A 24,282-nucleotide genomic window follows, 5' to 3' on the forward strand; every position below is an offset into this window, starting at 1 on the left:
AAGACAAAATCAGATTTTACTTTCTTTGAAATATGTTTTTTAAAATAATAAGTTTTGATTATTTTTTAGGTTTAAATAAATTTCTGAATTGTCACATGGCATCTTGCTTTCCAGAAGACACAGCACATTTACCTCTATAATCTTTTCCAGGCACTATGTATTTGTCAGAATTTTTACATTTTTAATTTCAAGCTCATATGCCACTCAGCTACCAAGCTAAAACACAAGAAAAGCTAAATGAATGAGCAAAACTTTGGTTTATGACTGACCAACAGAAAAATTAAGGATAAAGTCTTCCAACATTATTAAAAAGGTATACAACAAAATTACTGATCAAAGTACCAAAGAATGAAGTATTTACAACTGTAATGCTTTGCATTTTTTCTTTGCATGCATTCAGAAACAACAGTACCAGTTTCACATCAGTTTTTCTGAGACCATAATTTGCTGAGTATATGTAAATTGTAATACAAAACTAGCATAAACTAGCTGATAATTTCTTACTGACATGTTTAATTGCACAAAATAAAGAAAAACCCAAGACACTGCACACTGGAGGCTTTGCTCAATATTTGATGCTCTCATAATTCACAAAAGCTTATTGAAAGAGAAGTCCTCTAAGTTCCTCAATATTGTCCTTTACATAAGAGTCTCCTATGAATTTCAGATTTATTTCATCACTCTTTCTAATGCTCTCCCCTGAGAATCCGTTGAAACAACCCATCTATCATTTCCATAGGAAAATTAAACATGAGTACCAATATCAGTTTATACATTTAATGTCCTATTACATTCTCTTAAAATCCATTATGTATATAACTCCCATCAGCTTTTAAAATAGGTGTATGCTCATGACCTGCTTGGGAATTAAGATGAAAAACTGCTGAAGTACTGAGTGCTTTTCCTAGTCATAAGAAACTGAAGGTAGATTCTAATCTTTAATATTAAATACTGTATTTTGTTACCAATATTAATCAGTTCTATTTTCAGACTTCTATCATCTTTCCTCTTTCAGTTTTGTATATGTTGCTATCTTAGTATAATATAAGACTTAATAAAGTCTCACCTAAACTGTTCCAGAGCTTTACTTTGTTACCTTCTTAAACTCAAGCTTTTGCAAACTCCAGTTTGTTTTGAAACTGCCTCCTCAGAAATGTAACAAATACAATGGAAATAAACTCATACCTTTACTAGTTCTGCATTTGATTCAAAATGCAGTTTTGGTGGTGGTGATGGGTTTTAGAAATCTCCATTGCCCTTTTGATGTACCTATTTTGCCACCTTCTTTGAGGCTCTCTGCCTATTTTTTTAGATATTAGCCTCTCACTGGTTTTCACATGCTTTTCATTAATGACAATAAAAGAAAGAATGACCCTATATTTCTGTGTCACTGATTTTCCTTCATGGAAAAGACCCTGTTGTTTTTTTAAAGCTGACGTAGCTAATGAGGTACCAAGCACATGGTGTGACTCTTGGGGCTGTTCTGTACAGTGCCAGCAGTTGGACTTCAATGACCCTTGTGGTTCCATACGAATTCAGGATATTCTATGATTCTATTATTCTATAATGGTTTAGATAAAAGAGCAACAAGTCATTAATTTACAAAACTACTTCTACAGTTTTCTTGCAACATTATGCAACTTTATAAAAATAATTAGTTACATTTTACAAACACGACAAAAGATACAGAACATATAATTTATAATCATACATTCAGTTAACAACTTTGAAGGAGTTGCTGCTGAAATTTTTATGGGTGTGCATTCCAACTTTCATAGAGCTGATGTAGGGTTTTTCTGAAACAAGGCACAATATGCAACAACTTCACAACAAAAACATAGCACTGATTCCTCTCTCTCACTCTCCTCATGAGACAGAGCCATTTGGATGCAACGAAACACTTATGCACTCCCCGTGTTCTCATACTTTTGCATCTAACAACTATTGCATGATGGGCAATTCCCGAATTCCACAGGACAGTGAGTGACACCCAGCTGATCCATTTACGTGACAAGGAATGCTTGCAGAAGTCCTGAGCCACAGGCTGTCAGGGCAGAAAGCTGTGTGGGAAGAGAATGGACACCAGAACAGACACTGGTTGAATTTACTCTGATTAACTCAAGGGCTCAGCCCTTGCCAACAACCTGTACTGCGCCACCCTTCCACATTAAGGATGGGTTTTTAAAATTTGTGTAACATTTGACAACTTACTCAGTGAAGACTCCATTTTATAGATCAACAAGTCCTTCATGTAAACTAATACTGAGCATGTGAGTATGTGTTTTTTTCTAATTAAATGGCAGGTTCAAGAGAGTTTAATTAATTTGATAAGTGTCAAGCTGTTATTAAATCATGCTGCAAAACACTGTAAAAGCAGTTTTAGGACAGTATTCATTACAAGGATGTTTTCAATTGCAAGAATTAACATGTGTGTTTTCAAATGAGGCTAATATAGGTGAAAATATCACGACATTCTGTATTAGTTCAGAACAGCTTTGCTTGTGTAATTTCAACACAGATGCACAATGATTTGAAACAAATTTTAAGTATCTCTTTCATGTAAAGTAAAATTCAAGTAAAAATTTAGAGTCTGAATTCTGGCTAGATTAATAATCAGTGGATGAAGGAGAGGCAACTGCCATGATTCTATTCTTGTAGAGAGATAAATAATAAACCTTCCAGTTCAACAATTTCAGGATATCTGAATAATTGGTAGCAACAATTAACAGGGTTTTGCATCATGTATGGTCTGAGAAAAAAAATGAAGCCCTGCAAATTACCAGAAATATTTCTGAAAAAGTAACAATAAAAAAGACCTTGCTACCGTATTAATGTATAAGAATTATTTCCCATTTTGAAATGTCTAAACTGAAAACAGCTAAAATTTCCAAAGCATATCCGCCTTTTTTGCTGTTTGGCCACAAAGAATGTGATAGTCTCTGAAAACTGAACAAAAATAATTCCTATTCAGAGAACCACAAAACAGCTGAGGTTGGAAGGAACCTCTGGAGACTGCCAGGTTCTCAAAGCTACAGCAGGTTGCTCAGACCTGTATTCAGTCTCCATCCAAGAATATGAACCCTTGGAGCTTTTCCACACAGACCCCAGTCAACTGCCAGGGGTAGTGTGGATCATATGGAGCTGAAGGGGTCACAGTCTGAGGGCCAGACCAGCCTCGGCAGGCTTTCCACAGCATCCCACAGCAGAGCCCCTGGAAGGCAGAAGAACTTCCTAAACAACAGATGAGGTCAGAAAATGGAAGCATCCTTCTCCCAGCTGCAGGGAATTGCTCACTGCTTCTCCTTACCAGTTCCTCCTGGTGCTTCTGTGTGGATCAGGTTTAGCTGGCTTTGGAGTTTCATTAAGAGTGCAAAGAGAATAATATGACCAAACTGGGAGACCATGATCAATCATTGAGGTGTAAATTCTACAGGACATACCTATGTCAAGTGGTAAATTTTGTTGAATTTCAGAATTCTAAGTACATAGATGTACAACAATTGTTTTCAAGTTATTTGTAAGTTAATCCTTTTTTAATTAATCCTTGACTTACTCACTCAACATGGGAATAAAAATGTTCAAAGCAACTTAATCTTTGTCTATATATTAATAAACTTCTAAGGGTCTTTTTGCCTCTGGAATAATTTTTTTTTTACAGACTTCAGGAATACTTTTTTAAAATTTTACTTCTTCATATCTGGGAAACTGTTTTAGTTTCATATTCTCTGCCCATTCATGCATAAATAAAATAATTTATGATTGTTAACTTAAGCAGCAATTCAACTATCTTCTTCATTCCAATTTCCAGGTCTTTAAAAATTCTGCAAAGAAAGATGATGCCTTCATTGAACTACCAATCTAGAATGAGAATGTAGATCTGCATGCAATGTCTGTGAAATATTACAGATGTCTAGGCCTTTTCAAAGCTGAAAGTAATTACTGGTTGAACAGATCATGAAAACTAATTTTGATAAAAAATATTATCATTTAAATTGTTTTGAACCATTCACGAAAATGTCCCCCACACAAAAAAAGAAAACCTAAAAAAGGTTTTATCTTTTTATAGGATATAAAAGGATAAAAGCCATCCTATTCTAAAGGATATATTCAGAATATTAATTTAATTATCTGATATTGGCATAAAATCTTTAGAAAACCAAAGAAACTTCAAAACAATGTGGAATCCTCAAATTTTTTGGGTTGAAAGGGACCTTAAACATAATCTGGTTCCAACCCTCCTGAACAGGCAGGGATATCTTCCATAGACCAGGCTGTTTAAAGCTTCATTTAACCTTGTTTTGAATATTTCTGGGATGGAATATCCACTAGATCTCTGGAAACCTGTGCCAGAGCCTCACCACCATGTCAGGAAAGAATTTCCTAATATCTAACCTAGACCTACCCACTTAGCATGGATTAGATGAGAATTCAATGAGATACTTCAAAATGTTACGGTAAATTCTAATGGGTACCTATGTCACTTCTATGTATGTGGTTGTTTGAGTAAGGGAAAGGTTTTTCCCATTGCAGTGCTGCTGTGTACAAGACATAGTTTCAGGCCACAATGTCACCGATCTATTACTTGATCACTGAGGAGACAAAATAATGTCCAAGTGGGCACCTAGCATGAAGTGGGAGAGATCCTTCCCAAGTGTGCAGAGTGTCTGCATTCACCCCCATGCCATCTAAATGTATGCCTGGAATAAGAATTCAAGGGTTGGAAACCAAGCTTTACAACATAAGTTAAAAAACACCACCAAACTGAACCAAGCTAGACCAACAAAGGAACATAAAGGGAGTGATATTGGATAATGCAGAGGGGATTTTTATGAACTTCAGTTTAAAGCTAACACCATATTTTAACACTATAAAGGAAAAACTTCATTGTATTTGAAATCATTAAACATTTCCTTGTGAATATTAGATAAATTAAGAGACTAAATAAAAATCTAAAGTACATTAGCATTTTTCTTGGAAACACAGAGAGGATGCTAGTCTTATGTTTTGAGTGTGGTCTGACCCCCATATGTAGAAAAGAGGTGATAGCCTGTTGTATCACATACAGACTTCGTAGCTAATTATGCACCCAACATTGTACTTCCTACCTCAAATGCATTTAATTTAGTTTTTCTCTTCTTATCTTTCACTGCTTGAGATAATACCTTACACTATATTTTTTATGTATTTACCAGAAAAATAAAAGTTGTCTTTTCAAATTAAGTACAGTCCTACCTGATTAAGTTTCTTCCATAGGTTGAGAACAGGAGAAAGTTCTGTAGACCATATTTCTCTGTCAAATTTGCAGCCAGCAGTTACTGACCTACTCAGGATCCGAAGCTGTGAAATGACCTGAGTGATGAGAATACAAATGCACACTTGAAGAAGGATAAACAAACTTTTCTTTAGTACAAAAATGCCATACACTAGCAAATACTCTTCAATTTATCTATGAACTATCCTTTCCTGCATATTTAATTACTGATCATGATCTGACCAAAACACAAACAATAGGCACATTCAAGTACAAAACATACTTAAACTTCATTCACATTAAACCACTAAAAAACCCTACATATTTTCTTATTATAGTAATTGTCTTCATTCAATTATAATTTAAAAACTAATGAGGTGCATAATTATGTAAAAAGCCACTTTTCCACAAAATTTAGAGACAAAACTTGAGCTCTGCCTTTAACTAGGCTAAAGCTCTGCCTTTAACTAGGCTCCATCTGTAATTAAAAATTTAAGAGAAACAAACTCCCAAAATATGTTACTAAATACTTACAATAAATATCACACACCAAAACTCAAGACAATTATAGGAAATTCAGTCTGATCTGACCAGAATCTCTTATTTACGAATTTATGGATTTGCATATTTGTGCTACCTCAACATATTTAAATGTATATGTATTTAAAAAGCATGAAATTTAAAAAATAACTGCAAACCTTCCAGACAGAAGGAGAGCTTCTAGTTCATTAGGTCCAACTGCCTTTTATTGTTAACAACCCTAGTAAGTTCACAAATCAATTGATAAAATACATTTGGAACAAAGGCCACCGAAATTAAAATTCTTCAGAGATATTGCAGTCTGTCTCTTAAACTGTATATAACCCCCCTGGTATTTTTTTGGCATTTTTGTTATATTTTAGTTATTTTTCACAGTGTATTTTTTGCAAGGCATGCTAGAGAACAAATTATTAATTCTCTACTCTTTCACTTGACAATAAAGAATTAAGTTTCATAGCAGAAATGTATTAATCATTCAGAAGGTCTGGACTATTTAATTGTAACACAGTCTGCGAGAGAAAGTCAAGTTGTTTCTGCTGGGATTTGACTTATTTTCTAGTCTTGAAAGATGTGCAATGATGAAGTGCTTTCTTTTGTTTTTCATTTTCTTTCACTGAAGCAAACCTCTCCTTCCTATTTATCAGCCTTGATAGGGACTGTGAAGCACTACAAGATGATAGTACACCCAACCATCACTTTAACTTCTATAAAGAAGCACTGACCATGAGACTGCGGTTTAAAATCCTGAGAGAAGAATTTAAAGGGCAGTAGTAGAATCACAACCTCAGAATGCAGGAGAGTATATTTCAGCTTAGTGAGGGATCTTTTTAGCAGAAAGCAGTTGGCAACTGTTTTGGAGAGCAAAGAGGGGCCAAGAGAGCTGCTCAGTTCTCAAGAAAAAAAATTCTCCAGGCACAAAACCAGTTCTTGCTGATGCAGAGGAAACAAGCATGACAAGCAAGTCAAAGAACAATCACGACAGAAGATCATCATGGATGTAAAGGAAGTTAGTAACTCCAAATCCTAGAATATGCTGAGTTGGAAGGGATCCACAGGGATCACTCCTGGCCCTTGGTCATCCACAAGAGTCACACCATGTGCCTGAGAGCGTTGTCCAAATATTTTCTGAACTCTGCCAGGCTGGTGCTGTGACCACTTCCCTGGGGAGCCTGTTCCAGTGCCCAGTCACCCTCTGGGTGAAGAACCTGTCCCTGACAGCCAACCTGAACCTCCTCTGACACAGCTTCAGGCCATTCCCTCAAGCTCTGTCACTGGTCACCACAGAGAGATCAGTGCCTGCCCCACCTCATCCCCTCACAAGGAAGATGAAGGCTGCAATGAGGTCTCCCACAGAAGATGGACACAAGGATGGATGACCCAGCAGGGGTAGAAAGACATTGCTCAGTTGTGTTAGGGTCAAGTAAGGAAAGCCAAACCTCATCTGGGTTTCAGACCAGCAGTGTATGCAAAGGCCTAAAAAGGCTTCTGGCAGTATTCTGGTAGCTACAATGAAAAGAAAATACGAGCTACTGCTCTTTATAGCTTCTGTTATATAAAATAACATTTCACCCTCTCATTCTCATAACTTAATTTTAAACTTTCATAATCCTTTGTGTGCCCCAGCTATTGTGTATATCAAAAAAGATTCTTGTTTAATTTAGCGAAAAATTAATTTCTCTGATGAATGTTTTGATCATAGTATCTTTATCATTCCTGCTATTCTTCCTCATTTTCACTCTGCACATATGCAAATGTTCTGACAAGCAATACAGATAATAAACACACATTTGTGCCTTCCAGATATCATTCTTTTAGCTATAGTTTTGTATCTTTTAATTTGTTTTTGGGTAGTTGCCTGCCATAATTTGCTAAGCAATAAAACATTTATATGAAATACACTTTAACTGGTAATTCAGTACGTAGTACTTCATATAAACTTGCATATAGTGAGTGCATACTATAAAGCTGAAAAATGTTTATATGATTGCTTTGTGAATATGGGGGATTGAAAACATTAACTCTGCTATTCATTTTCAAAGCGCCTTTAGAGGTATAAACACGTATCTCCATTCAGCTGAAATGATTCTGAGAAGTAGTGACTGCAAGATCAAGTAATTTAAATATTTTTCTAACTCTAGTCTACAGTGTTAGCTGTCTTTTTCTAATTAACTAATTATAAAATTTGTCAATATAGTTTAAATCGGAAATACAGAATCTATTCTTTATTTCACTTTTTTTTTCCTTCAGTGTGCCTATATGTGTTTCTGCTTTGTGTATTTCACCAAAGTAGTTAAAAAATATTGGGTTATCATTACCAAAAGTTAAATGCTTAAACTAAGAGTACAGAATCAAAAGAAATCAAATCTTAACTCTCTGTGTTCTGAAGTACTGTAACAGACAATGATCTTCATCAAACGTTCATGTAACATCTCTAACTCTTTACAGTTTATCCCATGTCTTTTCTCAGGTTTAGCAGGTATGATGGTAGCATAATTTACTCCTAAAGTTTCCATGACAGCATAGTTTTCAATTCATTGTACTTTTTTTTTTTTTTTTTTTTTAAATAAGGAGCTTGGCTGAAACTTTTTGGACTGGTGGCTCTTTCAGCCTGAATATTTTTTCAAAATTTTAACCTAGATTAATCATTCACATTCAAGACACGGATGAAAATACATTTGATTCATGTCAAAATACTCAGGTTAACCTCACCTTTGAACTGCTTCAACACCCCAAATTTTGCTAATGGACTGTGAATTTGATGGCAGCACATCTGTCCGAATTTAGGAAAGAATTACATATTGTAAAATAGTAAACTTATTGCTATTTAAGTATGATTACAAGTTTGATATTAGAACTTGAATGGTGCAAGTATTTCATTCTCACAAATCCCAATGAAGTTCCCTACAGTATTGACCAGTCTATGCTGCTTTGAATCAGCTAAAGCTTGAGAAAATGTTTACATAGTACTCTCAAATCAGTCTCTTTCTGGTTGTTATGAAAATGAAAAGGGAAATTAATTTTTTTAATAGGACCATAGAACAATCAATGCTAGAAAGCAGCTAGGGAGGTCTTCAGTCTAATCACTTGTTGGAAACATGATGAGCTTTAAAACCAGACCAGGCTCCTCAGGGCTTTATCTAGTTTTGAAAAATCTCAAGTACACAGACTGAACAACATCTCTGGATGACCTCTTCCACTGCTTTACCACCCTAATAATTAAAACGTTTCCCATAATATCACATCTGGACCTTTCTTGTTGTGGTTTATGTCCCATAAAAATAAGAGTCAAATGCATGGACTGGGAAAAAAATGTGTTAATACTGGGAAGAACCTGAATAAAACCATGAGTCAGATATATCACCCTATTAGAATTCTCAGGTGTATCACAGAAGTGTCCGAAGGATGGTGGTATGTTTGTTTGCAGTTGCTCCAATTAAGTATTTTCACCTCCAGGCAACAGAAATAAGTTTTGAGTTGGAAGGGAAACTGGATTTAAAAGAAAAAGTACTATCAGGAATATATTTTGTGGAATTATATGAAAACCAAAGCAACAGGAATGAACACACAGACTGGATAAGTACCTAGAAGGAAGGAGACCTTGGTGCAGATGACAAAGGGAATATGATTAGAAATCTGTATTTAAGAAGAGGAAACAACTCTTGGGTTGAAAGAGGTTGCACATTAGGCAAGCACAAACTCACCCTTATCTATCCTTAGGTACTTATTTAAAGCTTACTTAAAACTTACTCCAAAATATTATCACCTTAGTCTCCCTAAATAATCAGTAGACACATCTTAAGTGGTATAACTTGCATTTGAAAGGTTCTTTTATTGAGTACATAGGAAAACTAAGTTCTTTACATAGGTACCTCAGATAGCTGGGTCTATGCTGTGGAAATTAGAATGAGGATTTTAATTTAATTTCCTGGAAACCTACCTACAAAGCTTGAGAAGAATTCAGTTTCTCTCAATGTACTATGTATACAATACCATCAGGCCAACCTATATCCAACTTCAAAACTTACTCTTATCAAGCTTGCCTTAAACATGATGTTTTTATGAGCACATAGCGAGATCAGAAATGACCAGCACAGATGCATACATCCAGGTCTGTGGAATCCTATCGTTTGCACTCTAACCCAGGTATGTACTTATAGTACTAAGGAAACTGAAAATATAATCACAAATGTATAATACAGGGCACTCAAAGTAAGAGTACTTTTACAATAATTAACCTTTGAATGATCTCCTTTGTTATCACAATGTATTCTTTTATATATTATACACTAAAAGCTCTTACATGTTCTGCTAGTGCACACCAAATACAAATCTGAATATTCTGAATAATGAGAAGAGTAAAGAAAGTAGGAAAGTAAGTAGGAAAACAGTACCTTCATTAAAAATATGAGAGGGATAGAAAAAGGGATACTAAAAATATAAAAGCAATCACCAATAATGGTCTGTTTAAAGAGGGGCAAAAAGATTATTCAGAATCACAATTCTTTGTAGAATCTGTTTTAAGTAAGGTTAACTAATCACAACAGTATCTATACAAAAAATTCAATAGAGTAATTTATTTGTGAACAATGCACCTAATACTGATGAACAGCCTAGAGAAAATGCTACCAAGTATTTACTCTATTCTTAGTGGAAAATTCATGCACTGTATGTTTTTTTCTGAGTTATCAGCACAGAAAAATACAAATTGCATATATTAAGAAAGGTGGCGTGGTCAAACTAAGACTGTCAATATTTATTTACCAAGTTATTAAATTACTTGTGCATCTCAGCTTTTTAATCTATTACATATTTTTGGGTGCATCTACAGACATCTGCTGCTATGATATTGACCAGCACATTAGAATAGAAAACATGTGCATCTAGAGAAATTATGAGAGATAATGAACAAAATAGAAAACTATAAAGATAATGAATGCTCCCATGCAACTTCCTATGGAACTACTAAAAAAGTAATGTTTTACCTGAAAATCAAAATTCATGGAAAAAATAAAAATGAAGAAATGTCAAGATTTTAACTTTACCTTCTCTGAAACTCAGTCAAGCCAGATTTCTAGGAACACAAAATCTATTTCTGTTCTTTACTCAAACACAAGATGAAGAAAAAGTCTTGCTTTCAGTCATTCACAACTACTGCAAAAAATGCTACTTCACAAATACAATATATAATAAATGCAGACTTACATCTAAGTCTTGTATTATTTTGGAATCAAATCAAATTTTATACACAGTATTAAGCCTTGAAAAAGAGGAAAGTAATACAGTAAAAAATATCTTGTGAAATTCTGACAGTGAATTTAAAAAAAAATCAAATAATTTCTGAACTCAATATGATTACTGTTCTAAGAATGCAAAGCTGGAAATATTTGCTAGTCAGATAACTGGTACTTTTTCAAGATTATGAAACATATAAAAAAGAATTTTTATTTTTGTAGAAAAATCAAGCAAAGTCCTCTTAGTAAATCTCAGATGTCAAAGTAGATACTCTACTGCCATCTACCAGTTTTAAAAGGATGTAGTATTAGCACAGAAACCACTTCTACGCTCCATTTCTCAGAATGAAACAATATATCCCTTTACACAGCTGTTTAAGGAGATATTTCTGGTTTTATAAGACTTTACAGCTCAAACTAAAATATGAAGCTATAGCTTAATTACTTTGGTAAATACTGTGGAAGTACTAACCCAGTGCAGGGCAACTGTGTCTTTACTGTGTCACAAGAGGGAGCAGGTTTCTGTGTGACATCCCTTCTGCCAGAACTACGTGCTTCCATCCTGTTTCTCACAGTTTGGCTGCTGTTCCCTCATTGCTGAGAACACAGCCTAAGACTGAGCTGGCACTGAAACTTCTCTGACTTTCAGACCCTGCCTGTGTCCCTTACCCTCTCTGCAAGAACAGGATCCATGGATGCTGTTGGGATGAAGGTACTTAAATGGCACTTGTAAGCAAATCATTCCTACTACATGTGGATCAGTAAGAGACAGTATAGGTCTATGCTTGCTCTTTTCTTGTTCCATCAAGGTCACCTCAAAGCTGCACTTTCACTCATTAAGGATCTGAAGCACGGCTGGACTCTATACAGATACATGACTTCTCAACCAAATACAAAGTAAACGTGGCAAAGACATTAACCATGCCTCCATCTTCCTTTATACAGAAGTGATCATGTATCATAGACCTTTGACAACAGGAAGACCTTCTGTAGAGCAGGGCTTCAGGGGAGGAAGGAAGAAAGTCAGCAGCATGCTGTGGATGGACAGCAGAAGACCTAGTTGAACCTTTTCCTAAAGAACAACTAAGATTTTTACCTCATAGAGGTCCACAGGATATACATGACCTGGAGACCACAAAGCCAAAAGGAGTGCCAGAAGAGGTGGTTGACCTTAACTAATCACACACCCTGATAAAATTTAAGGAGACTGGAAAATGGCAGCTGGTTTTTAGAAGAGAACCAACTTCTCATATGCAGGGCACCACCAATATATTTTCATATACACAGCACCAGTCCAACAAAAATTAATAAGGTTATTTGAAGCATTACATAGATTCACTAAATTGGTAAAGAGATTATTTCTATCTCTTTTTGTTAGAGCACAGTACTGTGGCTCCCACTCCATTAATGGCACAGCACATTTCTTTCATGCATCACCACAGATGTATTCAAAATACTCCCCATATTTCAAAATTCCTTTTAGGTACTCAGATCTCTCAGTTGCAGGGTATTAAATATAGGTTGATATTACTCATCAATTTCTACTAGAGACTGTTAGTCATGTATTTGTGATGTGGGATGTAATAAATGTCAGCAATTAAATGCTCTGAACAATTGAAAGGTTATATAATTGCTAAATTATTTTAAGAAAATAAATTCATGTTCATCTGGAATCTACAGTAATAACATGAGACTTTCAATACTAACAGAAATTGCTTTTCAATAATTAAAATACTTTGGTAAAAATACTTTTCAATAATTATACACATATTACTCTATCTGGTATAATTAGAATTACAGAGGAACAGTAAATATAAAATTCATGCTCTGAGCCCTGCTGAGCTGGATTATGAAAGAGAAAATTGTGTCTGTTGACAAACAATCAAGAAGCTACAGCTATCATTACAGCTGCACCTTGAAAAATAACCACACACAACAGCCCACCTATTCTACATACAGTAGAAATTCTGCAGTCAGATGTATGACTGCAATATTGGGTGGACATACCCTAACTTTTCTTTATCTTACTTGGGTAATGACAACCATGGATTTTTGGTGTACAAACTCAAGCATGACCCAGCAATTTAAGAGTTGCCAGTGTCCTCATACACCCTCCCCTACACACCTTCTGTCTCTGTTGCTCTCAGAAACAAGGCAAAAAGCATCACTGGAACCATATACCTGATCACAGTTTTAGTGAGACAGAGAGCAGTTTTAATCTAAGGAAAAGGATATGCAGAGAATAGTAGGAAGAGGTACAGAATCAGCCAGTGACTTGCTGAAAATAAAAGCACATCAGAAACTAAGTAAAAAAAATAATCTGTTTTATTGAAGTCAGTGACATCATTGCAATTACATTTAATGAGGCAAAATTTTCTTCATGTTTCCTGACCTTGATTTGTACCTTGTCTACTAGATTGCTCTACACTGTTCTTCATTATTAGTTTAATATTAATTTTAGCTTGAGAAATATCCATCACCTAATAAAAAATTGTTATAAAAAGGTAACCTTTTCCTACAACATTTCCCATTTTCAAGTACAGATAAAAGAGCAAGAGTATTTATTTTAAATAAATACTATATTTAGTCACTGCACTAAAGTTCAATTAGCTAGTCCTTTTGATTTCTGATGGATTTCATTAAAGAAATTGTTGTTTCTCTTCAAGCAATCCCATCTATGATTCAGCATGAGATTTCTGTGCTAGTATTAATTTCTATGGAGTATTCAATTCAGTAACATGTTTTTGCCTGATTTTAAACTTGACATTGTTCAGATAGAAAGTCATGCTGATGTAACATGTGAACATTAATGCCCTACGTCGAATTTCTGCTAGAACAATCTCTCAAGTTTTCAAATCATTCAGCTGCCATTCATGATGAGTATGAAATGTCAAGGTATGAATCACAGAATGACAGAATGGCTGGGGTTGGAAGGGTCCTCTAGAGATCATCTACTCCAACACCCCTGCCAAAGCAGGTTCACCCAGAGCAAGCCACACAGCATCACCTTCAGACAGGTTTTCAGTATCTCCAGAAGAGGAGATATTCAACCACATCTTCTCCGGCAGCCTGGTCCAGTTTTATGTCCCCCTCATATTTAGGAAGCTCTTCCTCAGATGGAACATCCTGTGATTCAGTTTGTTACCACTTGCCCCTGTCCTGTCACTGGGCACCACTGAAGAGATTCTGGCCCCATCTTCTTGATAACCACCCTTAAGATATCTGTAAACATTGACAAAATCCCTCAGTTGTCCCTTCTCCAGGTAAAACTGACCTAAATCTCTCAGCCTTTCCTTGTAAGACAGATGCTCAAGTCCCCCAGGTATCATAGGAGCGCCCTCCAACAGCTCCTCATCTTTCTTGAACTGAGGCACTCCACGTGTGCCTCACCAGGGCTGAGCAGAGGGACAGGATCACCTCCCCTGACCTGCTGGCACTGCTCTTCCTGATGCACCCCAGGATCCCACTGGCCTTCTGGGCCGCGAGGACACTGCTGGCTCAGGGACAGCTCATTGTCCACCAGGACCCCCAGGTCCTTCTCTGCAGAGCTGCTCTCCAGCAGGTCAGCCCCAGCCTGTGCTGGTGCCGGGGTTTGTTCCTCCCCAGGTGCAGGACTCTGCATCTGCCTTTGCTGAACTGCATTAGCTTTCCCTCTGCCCAACCTCCCAGCCTGTCCAGGTCTCACTGAATGTCAGCACAGCCCTCTCGGATATCAGTCACTCCTCCCACATACAGAAGATAAGTATGAATACAGGCACAGATCATTCCTAGGCCTTTTTAAATACTCCCTGTAGTATAATACTGTGCACTGGAGTTCCGTACCAAAACAAAGTTATATTTATAGCAGTGATCTGCAAGATGAGATTTTTACTGAGATTAAGAAAAAAATACTAGCTTTATAGTATGTCAAAGAACTGCATCAACAAATTTTTCATGGGAATTATAGCTTACAAAATCTTAAATTAGAGTTACCTTTTAGTCACAGAAGCCCTCTAAATACCATTATTTGCAACTCTGCATACATTTCAAAATATATGTGAAAAAGCTGTATTATTAATGATGACATCACTGAAGGAAATTTCTGAAGTGCTGGTTAAGAGCCCACATTGCAAAAGCAGGCAAAAATTATTATTAAAAACATTATTTATATATGTTTTGAAGATAACCATGAAGTAAACTGCAGAATTAAGATTTTGGACTTAAGGAAATAAGACACTAGTTTAATGGCTGTAAGGGAGAGGGACAACATGATACAGTATAGCAAAGAGAGCGAAAATTTGAGGCAGTAGAGTGGACAGCACATTAATTTCAGTTGGTTAAAAAGGAGAAATAAAAGACTATTTTTGAATGAGCTTCAGAACAAGTCCCCTCAATGTGTAGGAAGGCCAGGATTTTTAGCAAAATGACTGAATAAGCATGGAGTATTGTAGGAGTGTGCCCCCTAATGACAGAGTGGCAAAAAGGACAGAGTCCCACAAAAAGGAAAGAAGCCCAGAAGTTTCTCTCACCGATTAGGTGAAAAGCCACCTCATAGGACCTCAGAGACTTCACCAAAAACTCGAGGTCATCTAATTGGATAGAAGCCAAAAAGTCCCGCCTGGCCCATCAGGTAGAAAAGAACTAAAGTGCTTTTGTGAGGTGTTTATACCAGGAGCAGACCTCTGCACCTGGCTCGAGTTTTTCTGTTTGTTATTTTGCCTTTTATTAAACCTTTTTTGTTTCTAACACTGCAGCAAAAGTAATCCTGCTTATTTTATGCCCAAAAAGTAATAGCAAAGCTATCCTTGGGTGTATTATGTTTCGTTTTGAGGGATTATGAGACCCGGCCCAAGAAAAAGAAACATAATAGACTATCTCTGTGGATTGAAAGGTAAAGAAAAAAAGGAACATATGGAAGAAAAATCAAGGACAGTGAAAGAACTGCTTGGACAATTCAAGATGAAATTAGAAAAGCCAAAGCCCAGCTGGAGATAAGACCAGCAGGAAACAATTAGAGGTGAAATGGGTTTCAACACATGAAATGTGTGGGGGCATTGACCAAATGTAAGAGAACATAACTGAGATGAAAAAGTTCAAAGAAAACAGGGGGCATTGACCAAATGTAAGAGAACATAACTGAGGCATGGTACATAACACCGGAAGTATTCTAAGGCCTCTGTGCATGGTGTAGGAAGCAAAGGAGCAGATAATACTGGGAAATAAACAGCCCATGCAAAGACCATGAATACACTAACAAGGACTCATTCCAGCTGTTGGCTGGGCACAAGTGGTGCTGCTGATGCTCAGAAGTGCAGCCAGTTCTGTTCAACATCTTTACCAATGACCTCAACGAGAGATTGAGTGCACTCCCAGCACCCTGGCAGACAGTGCCAGGTCACTGTCTCACAGGCACACTCTCTGCCATTAATGTGAATGATAGCCTTGCCTGAGGATGCATAATGGTGGGAACCATTCACTTGCTTTAGCAGTTCAATAAAATAAAACTGGTAAGGAACAAATGAAATTTGAAATGTGTTGGTCTGTCACTGCCCTGGAAAATAAAACAAGCAAAAAAATATGTCTACTAATTAATAAAATCCCTCTTTTGCCTTTGAGACAAGCACTATAACTTGAATACTTTAGGATGCTTGAAATTTCACTTCCTCCTCCTGAACTTTTCAATTTGAAATTGAATACTTAGATATGAGGTGCAAGCGTAACAACTGCATTTACATTTTTTCAATACTCAATGCGGAAATGGCAAAATAACTATTTTCAAAATCCTGTTCTAAGAAAAATCTAATTTTTCAAGTAGTCCAGTTTTCAGGAGAGAAGAAACCCTCCTGTGTTCTCAGTAAACAACACTTCATAGTTACAGGTATTTTAACCTGTTAAATGCTCATTAAAATGTTCATTATACGAGTATTAGAAATGCTGCTGACATTATTACAAAGCTTGACTGAAAGGTCAGTGGAAAGAAATAGGTAATTCCAAAAGGTGATTCACTCCTTTATTTTAGATGCCTATCTAAGACTGGCACAAATTATTCCCTGTAGCTGCTTGTCTTTCCTTAGTAACAAAAAATGAAATGGATGACTAGCTAAGAAGAGGTGGATAATACTCATTTGATTGAAGCTAGTTGAGAGGTATTACACTGGGTTTTCTTTGTTTTAATTTCAATTAGCTTTGAATTTGGCTTACCATATTTTTCTATCATAGTACCTAAACACTTAAAAGAAAAACAAACTCATAACAAATTATTCCAATATCAGTCAGAAGAATTTGAAGAGGCTTGAATCAATAAATACATCACAAGTCTTTTCCAGCAGGATTTAAACAAAATATCCTCTAAGAGCTGAACTAGAAATCTAACAGAACCTCTCTGTATTTCAAAGATAAACTCTAATTCCATGATATCTGTTTTTAAAATACCATTGACTTGTGGGAAATGTTAGAATAACCTCTAAATAAAATATTTGGTGTTAACACAGGAGGTATTTTAAGAAATATTAAAACACTAACTGAAGATAATATCAGTGAAGGAAAGAGGATTTCACACATCAACATAATTCACTCCATAGCTGGTATGAATTCGGTATCTTGGAGCTGGACTGTTAATACACAGGGAGCCTGGATAACCATTAGATTAGGCACTTAAGAAAAATAAAGCTTTGTTAGATGACTATCACCCTTAGAAAATATTTTTTCTATTATGTTAGTTTTGCTGCCAATGTCACTTTCCAAAAAAAATGTCTGTTCTGGTAAATAAAAGGGGAAGTTCGTGACTTCCAGCAAGAAGGAAAATTTAAAAAATTAAATCTGAGAAAAATAAATTACCTTATATCCTCTACCATGTCACAGAAAATGATAGATTTGTATTCTATTTGAGACTATAAAATTAGTATGAAAAAGGTTCTTAAAGCAAGTAATTTTGTTGCAAAGTCTGAACCATCTAAACCCCAGAGTATTACTGGTCTGGTTGAAAAGCAATTAAAATTACAAAGGACAAAATACAGGAGGAGAAATACTTCCAGCACGTTCAGTTGAGGTGAACTGGAACCCAGTTAATATTTACATTATAAGTATTCAGACCTCAAAAATTTTAATTCATATATAAAATCTACAAATAAATAATTTTTGTAGTATTTATTTGAAAATTTGGTGAGAAGCTACGGTCTGTGGACTCTTCAGCAACGAGTCCCAAAGGATTATTTTACATCTCTGATGTCCTCAAGCGTTTTGAAGGTGTGTTGGGTTTGGCTATTATTGACCTTGGCTAGCCAGCAGGTGCCCACCACAGCTGTTCTATCACTCCCCTTCCCAGCTGGCCAGGGAAAAGAAAATGTAAGGGAAGGTTCATGGGTCGAGTCAAGGACAGGGAGAGATCACTCACCAGTTACCATCACAGGCAAAACAGACTTGAATTGTGGAAATTAATTGAATTTATTGCTAATCAAATCAGATTAGGATAATGAGAAATAAATCTTCAAATGCCTTCTCACCATCCCTCATTTCTTCCTGGGCTCAACTTCATTCCTGAAATCTCTACCTCCTCCAATCCAATTAGTGCAGAGCAACAGAGAATGGGGGCTGTGGTCAGCTCATCACACATTGTCTCTGTCTCCTCACTCTCTTTCCCTGCTCCAGCATGCAGTCCCACTCACTTGACACAGTACTCCATTAACTTTAAAAAGTAAGTTTCAATTAGGCATGCACAATCAGCCTCAGAAAGTCATAAAAAGCTACTGCAAATCTACAGCTTTGCCTTCCACTTGTGCCATCACTGGGATGGCGGACATAAAAGAATCAAGTCCAAGTATAGAGAGACTGAAACTATCCTTTATCTTTGCATGATAATGTGAGAGAGTACTCATTCATTTATGAAAATATCCAAAACAACCTGATCTTCAACCTTACTGAGACTTAACCTGTCTCATATGATACTCTCTGTGAAGCATTATAATGCATAAAAGAATGCTGAATTCCTGAGGCAAGATATTATTAGAATTATTAAACATTGTATTGCACACAGAAACTAGCAATGAGCAAACCACATGCTAGCCATATTCATTATCATTGGCAGTCATATTTGAAGAATCTTGTACAACCTGCCAGCTACTGATTGTCTTTTTTCTCAAAATAATTTACTGTATTATTGAAGAATGTTTAGATTACCCAGTTGAGTGATCATATATAGCTACTACTTACAGGCTGCAGTCATTTGCATTTGGCAGGATTTGTTGGGATCACTCAGCACATGCTACACTCTCTAGAGTGCCTGCAGTAAATATGTCTGCTGTGCAAAGAAAGGAGATAAAACAATGTCTCTGCATTTTCATTTCATCCTCCTAAGGTGGTTACTGGCAATAAGTTATCTTATTTGCAGGTAGGGTAAATCCTGCACAGAACAGGATAGTTCTTATTGCTTTTTCAAGGTTTAAAAATACATACACATGTCTGTCTGTTTCAATCTGTCAAAATTCCATTTATCACATAGAATAAATTTTATTTTGATGATGACACTTATGTATAGTTCTATTACAATTACAATTAAGGATGAGATTTGTAGATAAGAATTTATAAAAGCACAGAACTAAGAATAAGAGATGAGTCCACTAGCACCAGAAGCCCATTTTGCAAGAAGGTCACTGGAGAGATATCTAAATTACAGACTCTTCTTATTGCACAGGAAACCTAAAGCAAACCTCCACATAGTTTGATTGCTCTAATCACTGGTTATAACTTAGACTGGGAACTGGACCATCTGAAAATGGGCCAATATGCAGGCAAAATACAGTGTTTATCAGATCAGGAGGAAGGAGCATGACTGTAACTAAGTGGAGAGGACTGTTGTTGAGTATGAGGAAACTGAGCTGCAGTACAGAAACCTTCTACTAGTGTAAAATACATAGGATGAGGTATACTGACTCCTGCAGCTGCACTGGCAGTGGAGATTTTTTCTATTTTAATGCACTGTTCTGCAAAGAGAACATAGAAAGAGGTGTGAGATTATTCATGATCTTATTCAACATAAGAGATGTGTCAAAGGCTTGCTCTAACCTCAGGAGAGGCAGAAACAGAGACACAGGGAACTCTAAAACTCCAGGCTCTAAAACTTTACTTTTCTTTGTCTACTTAGAGCAACTAAGCACATAATTCAGGAAAAAACACTAAGTCATGTCTTTTTAAGTAAAATTTGTTTATCTGTATGCATTCAATATTAATACTCTCTGAATTACACTACAGATCATTGCAAGACATAATTTCTAGTAAATCAATTAGTAATTGCCAGTGTAAAAATAATACTGGTAGCAATATTCAGCTTTTAAATTAGAAAAGTTCTCTGCTGATAAGAAGCTGTGAATATAGTAATATAAAAACACTTGCAAAATTTCGTTTAAAAGACCCTTTCTTTTTATTGATGTTTTGGGTTTGCCCAAACACTGGTAATGCATAGGTTACAGAAGAGGTACCTGCATGACTTCAAAATGCTGCACTGTGCTGCAGCCTATTTCTACTAAAGTGTGTTGCTGCAGCAACACAAGCTATCACTTCAGCATGAAAAATTAATAATATTCATAGAAAGTCTAGCGAATCAGTGAAGTAGTGGACATTGTACTACATTTCACCTTTCTAATTCTAAAGACATGGCAGCTGAGCTGGTATCAACTGATTTCTGACTGTCCTTGTTCATTACCTTTAGCTTGGTAATGGATTTCTGAGAAACACTCCTGTTAGAAAACGACCCCTTAATTTCCAGTTGTGAGCCATGGGATCACCTACAGAACTAAAACTGTCAGAAATGGAAAGGGAGTAGAATTCACAGTGAGGAAGAAGCACAGTTTAAAGAAAATCTCTCATTTCTGTCACTTAAATTGCCTAAGATTTAAAGATATACTGCAAAATACTATCGGAAGGATGAGAAAATATCTCATATGACAAAAAAAATCATCACAGAACTGTAACTAGAGAACTCTCACATTTTCAAGATTATAACCCATAGTTTATAGCTTATAATCAATGCTATGGCAGAACAGTTCAGCAGAATGTGAGTTTACATGTAAATGCACTCATCTATTTCCCTTTACACGAGAACTCTGAGTCTATTCTGATTTTCAAATATTAGCATTTTTTAACAACTGCAGATTTTAACAAGTTATGCAAGCACAGCTGAAATAATAAAAATAATCAGCAGTCTACAGTGAATCTGAGAGAAACAAAAGCATCTAAATGGATGTTTATGTAAATGATTTTAAGGCAAAATCAAAGAGAGAGATATGTTTAATCTTGGAGCATGTATTAACTATGTAATAGACAAGTTCTTCAGTTCATCCTATTTACCTTATGCACTTTCACCCTACTCATTTGTCTTTACGTATCTTTATGTCTGCATGTTCTAAAGAAACCACAAATAGTTTGACAATACAGCTATGGATTTAAGTGAACAGAAATATTTAAACAAATTTGCCAGTCGTATATTTGATAGGCAACAAATGCAATACTCCAAGGCTTTTTTGTTTTTTTTCAGTAGATCAGAGGTCTTACTCCAATAGGAAGTTTCTGCTTGGAGCCCTTTTTAAGTGACTGTGAGCAAACAATTAGGTATTTTGTTAAAAAACTGCAATTCTTAGTCTTGAATTAATAGGAAATTCCAGTTATAGGGAACGTATTGGTTTTGCTAAGAATGGTTGGACCAGATGATCACTGAAGTTCTTCCAACCTATGATTCTATAACTTAATTTTTTCCACTCTATAACTTGTCTGTACATAAATCACACCAGGGCTGGGCAGAAAATTACAGAGAGCCTTGATATATAGACCAACTGACTTCACAGTTCTGATTTAAGAGTCTCAAACGCATCAACTTTCACATTATCTGACACAACTAATTTACCAGTCAAATAAACTATGCTAATGAGTATTTAAAAGATTGCACTCTTTAACTGCACCTATACAGTAATTGTATGCTCTCATCTAGACTTCACTTCATATTTCTAATTGGAAAGGAATTTTTTGACTAATTGGAAGAACTCTTGAACTTCTAGAAAAATTTTTCAGAATTTCTGTTTCAGCAAAAGCATAAAACCTTGCCCATATTCCATGTGCAAAACTATCGTACCACTCTTCAATGTGACCTGAACTTTACTATTGCAAACTTTCTCAATAATTATCTGTTCATTTAGGTTCTAAATGAATACTCTTGTAACTAAAGATTAAATGTTATTATATTAAAATATTCTACAGATAAAAGTCAAAATATTTTTTAAATTGTCCTGGATCGCCAAGCAAATTGTATTCTATTTGCCATCTGTATGGCAGTTGTCCTCTGTTAAGTGGGCAGTTTTCCTTATCTATTCTACAAGCACTCCTCCCTCTGGGAAGACATCTGCTGCAAACAGATAGAAGTGAAAATATTTTTAAAAATACAACAATTTACTCTGACTTCCTTATGGAAATGGCATTTATGAAGAGGTGGTTGGGTTCTTCATCTTATAATGGCTGCAGAAAGGATTCAGAGGTCAATGAAAAATGCTAACTTTACCTGGGAACTGATGATACGCTGTGATGAACGAGCAATATTAGCTGGCAGGCCAAAAAAGTCAGGTTTATCATCTTCTGGGAGACTTTCAATAATATTACGATAATCCTGCATAAAAAGAAAACAATAGACGCAACAGAGGGAACTTTTTATTCCACTCATGAAAATTAACAGCATATGCTGAAAAAGAATTTCATTAAGTGCAGAGCACAACACAAAGATTAAAAAAGTATATAAGACATGACCTATTATGGTAATCTTATTTATAGATTTCTTCATTTTATTTATCAGAAAATATCTTCTTTTATGTAACATTTCCACTCTAGAAGACCAAAAAGCAATTCTGATTACAGTAATGCTACCAAATGAAAACAAAAGCACACCAAGACTGTCCCTGAAAAGTAGATACAATATTTTTGTTGAAAACTTAAAGGTAAGATTAGTGACAATGCAAAAAAAAAAAAAAACACCACAAAAAAACACCACCAAAAAAAAACTTTGGCATTTGGAATTCTAATAAGAGTATAATACATATTTATAAAATTAAGAGCACTCACTTCTATTTAAATCCACAAAAATATTCACTCAGAGAAAGTGAAATAGTTTAGGTAAAAAAAGGTTTGCACAATCATTGAAGATAGAGAATAGCATCAATAGTGGTTACAGTGTAATAGTCACTCATGATGTTCTCTTGCACAAAACAGACAGAGGCCTTGCAGATTCAGGTAGACTGATGGTGTTGAACATATCTTTTATTGTGTTTTAAAGGCAAAAATATTTACTATCTGAAAGTCTGGCTGCCCCCCGTTGCAAATGTGCCATGTGTATTTTGTCTTTGCTTGCAGGAGCATGTGCTGGATATGCACAATTCACTTTAACATGGAATCTCACTTCAGAGGTAACAACAGTAACACTGAGGAAATACTACTTGAAGACACAGAACCATAAATTCTTACATAAATTATCATATAAGATATCGAGAGATATCAAATGCTGTACAGGGTAGAAAAGAAAACTCATTTACTTGACCATATTATCTACAAGAACAGAGACCAGACTGGTTTGTTTATCCCTTCTGGTTTTACGATATTAACTCAGCACATCTATAGAAAATAAATAATGGTCATAATAAAGTAGTAAATTCTGAGTAGTCAGAATCCAGGTAAAGAACACCAGATTACAGCAGTTTAGTTTAACTGAGATAGTATTATTCATATCCATTCATATTAGAGGTCTAGTATGGAGTCTTCCATTAAAAAGCAAGTGAATCTTAATCACAGTAACAACAATAATTATATTGTGAAAGGAAAGAGAGAGATCAGTTGTTTAGACTGTTGGATTCCCTCTCTTTTTACACTAGAGAAATACTGAAGGAGAATCAGAATCCATACTTATCACCAAATAAAATGTCATATACCTTCCATGGCCTGTCAACAGATTGTCAGAATGTTGATGTATTTAGGAAACAAGAAGGTATATTCAGATATATTCAGGTATATTTTCCTGTTTCATCCAGAAGTTGTAGGAATATTTAGCAGTCTTTAAAAAAACACTTTTATGTTAAAATACTAATTATATAAAAACTTAATTATATCTTTCATCTAATCATAAATTAATCCAATTTCTTTTACTGAACTCTTCATCGCTAGGCCACTCTGCACCACAGTCCAATCAGACACCACAAAAAGAATAGCAAACTGACAGAGTTAATGCTCCACACAAAAGAGAAACAGAGGTATCCT

The 24,282-nt window shown here is 35.6% G+C and overlaps 1 protein-coding gene across 2 annotated transcripts in view; it reads right to left on the reverse strand.

Moving 5' to 3' along the window:
- DYNC2H1 (dynein cytoplasmic 2 heavy chain 1) overlaps nucleotides 1-24,282 on the reverse strand; it is a 145,427-nt gene that overhangs the window by 30,887 nt on the left and 90,258 nt on the right. For both annotated transcript variants that reach the window (XM_039718294.1, XM_039718295.1), the window contains exons 82-83: nucleotides 22,544-22,648; nucleotides 5,233-5,349 (exon numbers count right to left, since the gene is read on the reverse strand). In XM_039718294.1, the coding sequence (XP_039574228.1) occupies nucleotides 5,233-5,349; nucleotides 22,544-22,648 (222 nt within the window). The remainder of the gene's footprint in view (nucleotides 1-5,232; nucleotides 5,350-22,543; nucleotides 22,649-24,282) is intronic.

Source organism: Passer montanus, unplaced genomic scaffold (assembly GCF_014805655.1).
Source record: "Passer montanus isolate IOZ18808 unplaced genomic scaffold, ASM1480565v1 scaffold4, whole genome shotgun sequence".
Lineage (NCBI taxonomy): Eukaryota > Metazoa > Chordata > Aves > Passeriformes > Passeridae > Passer > Passer montanus.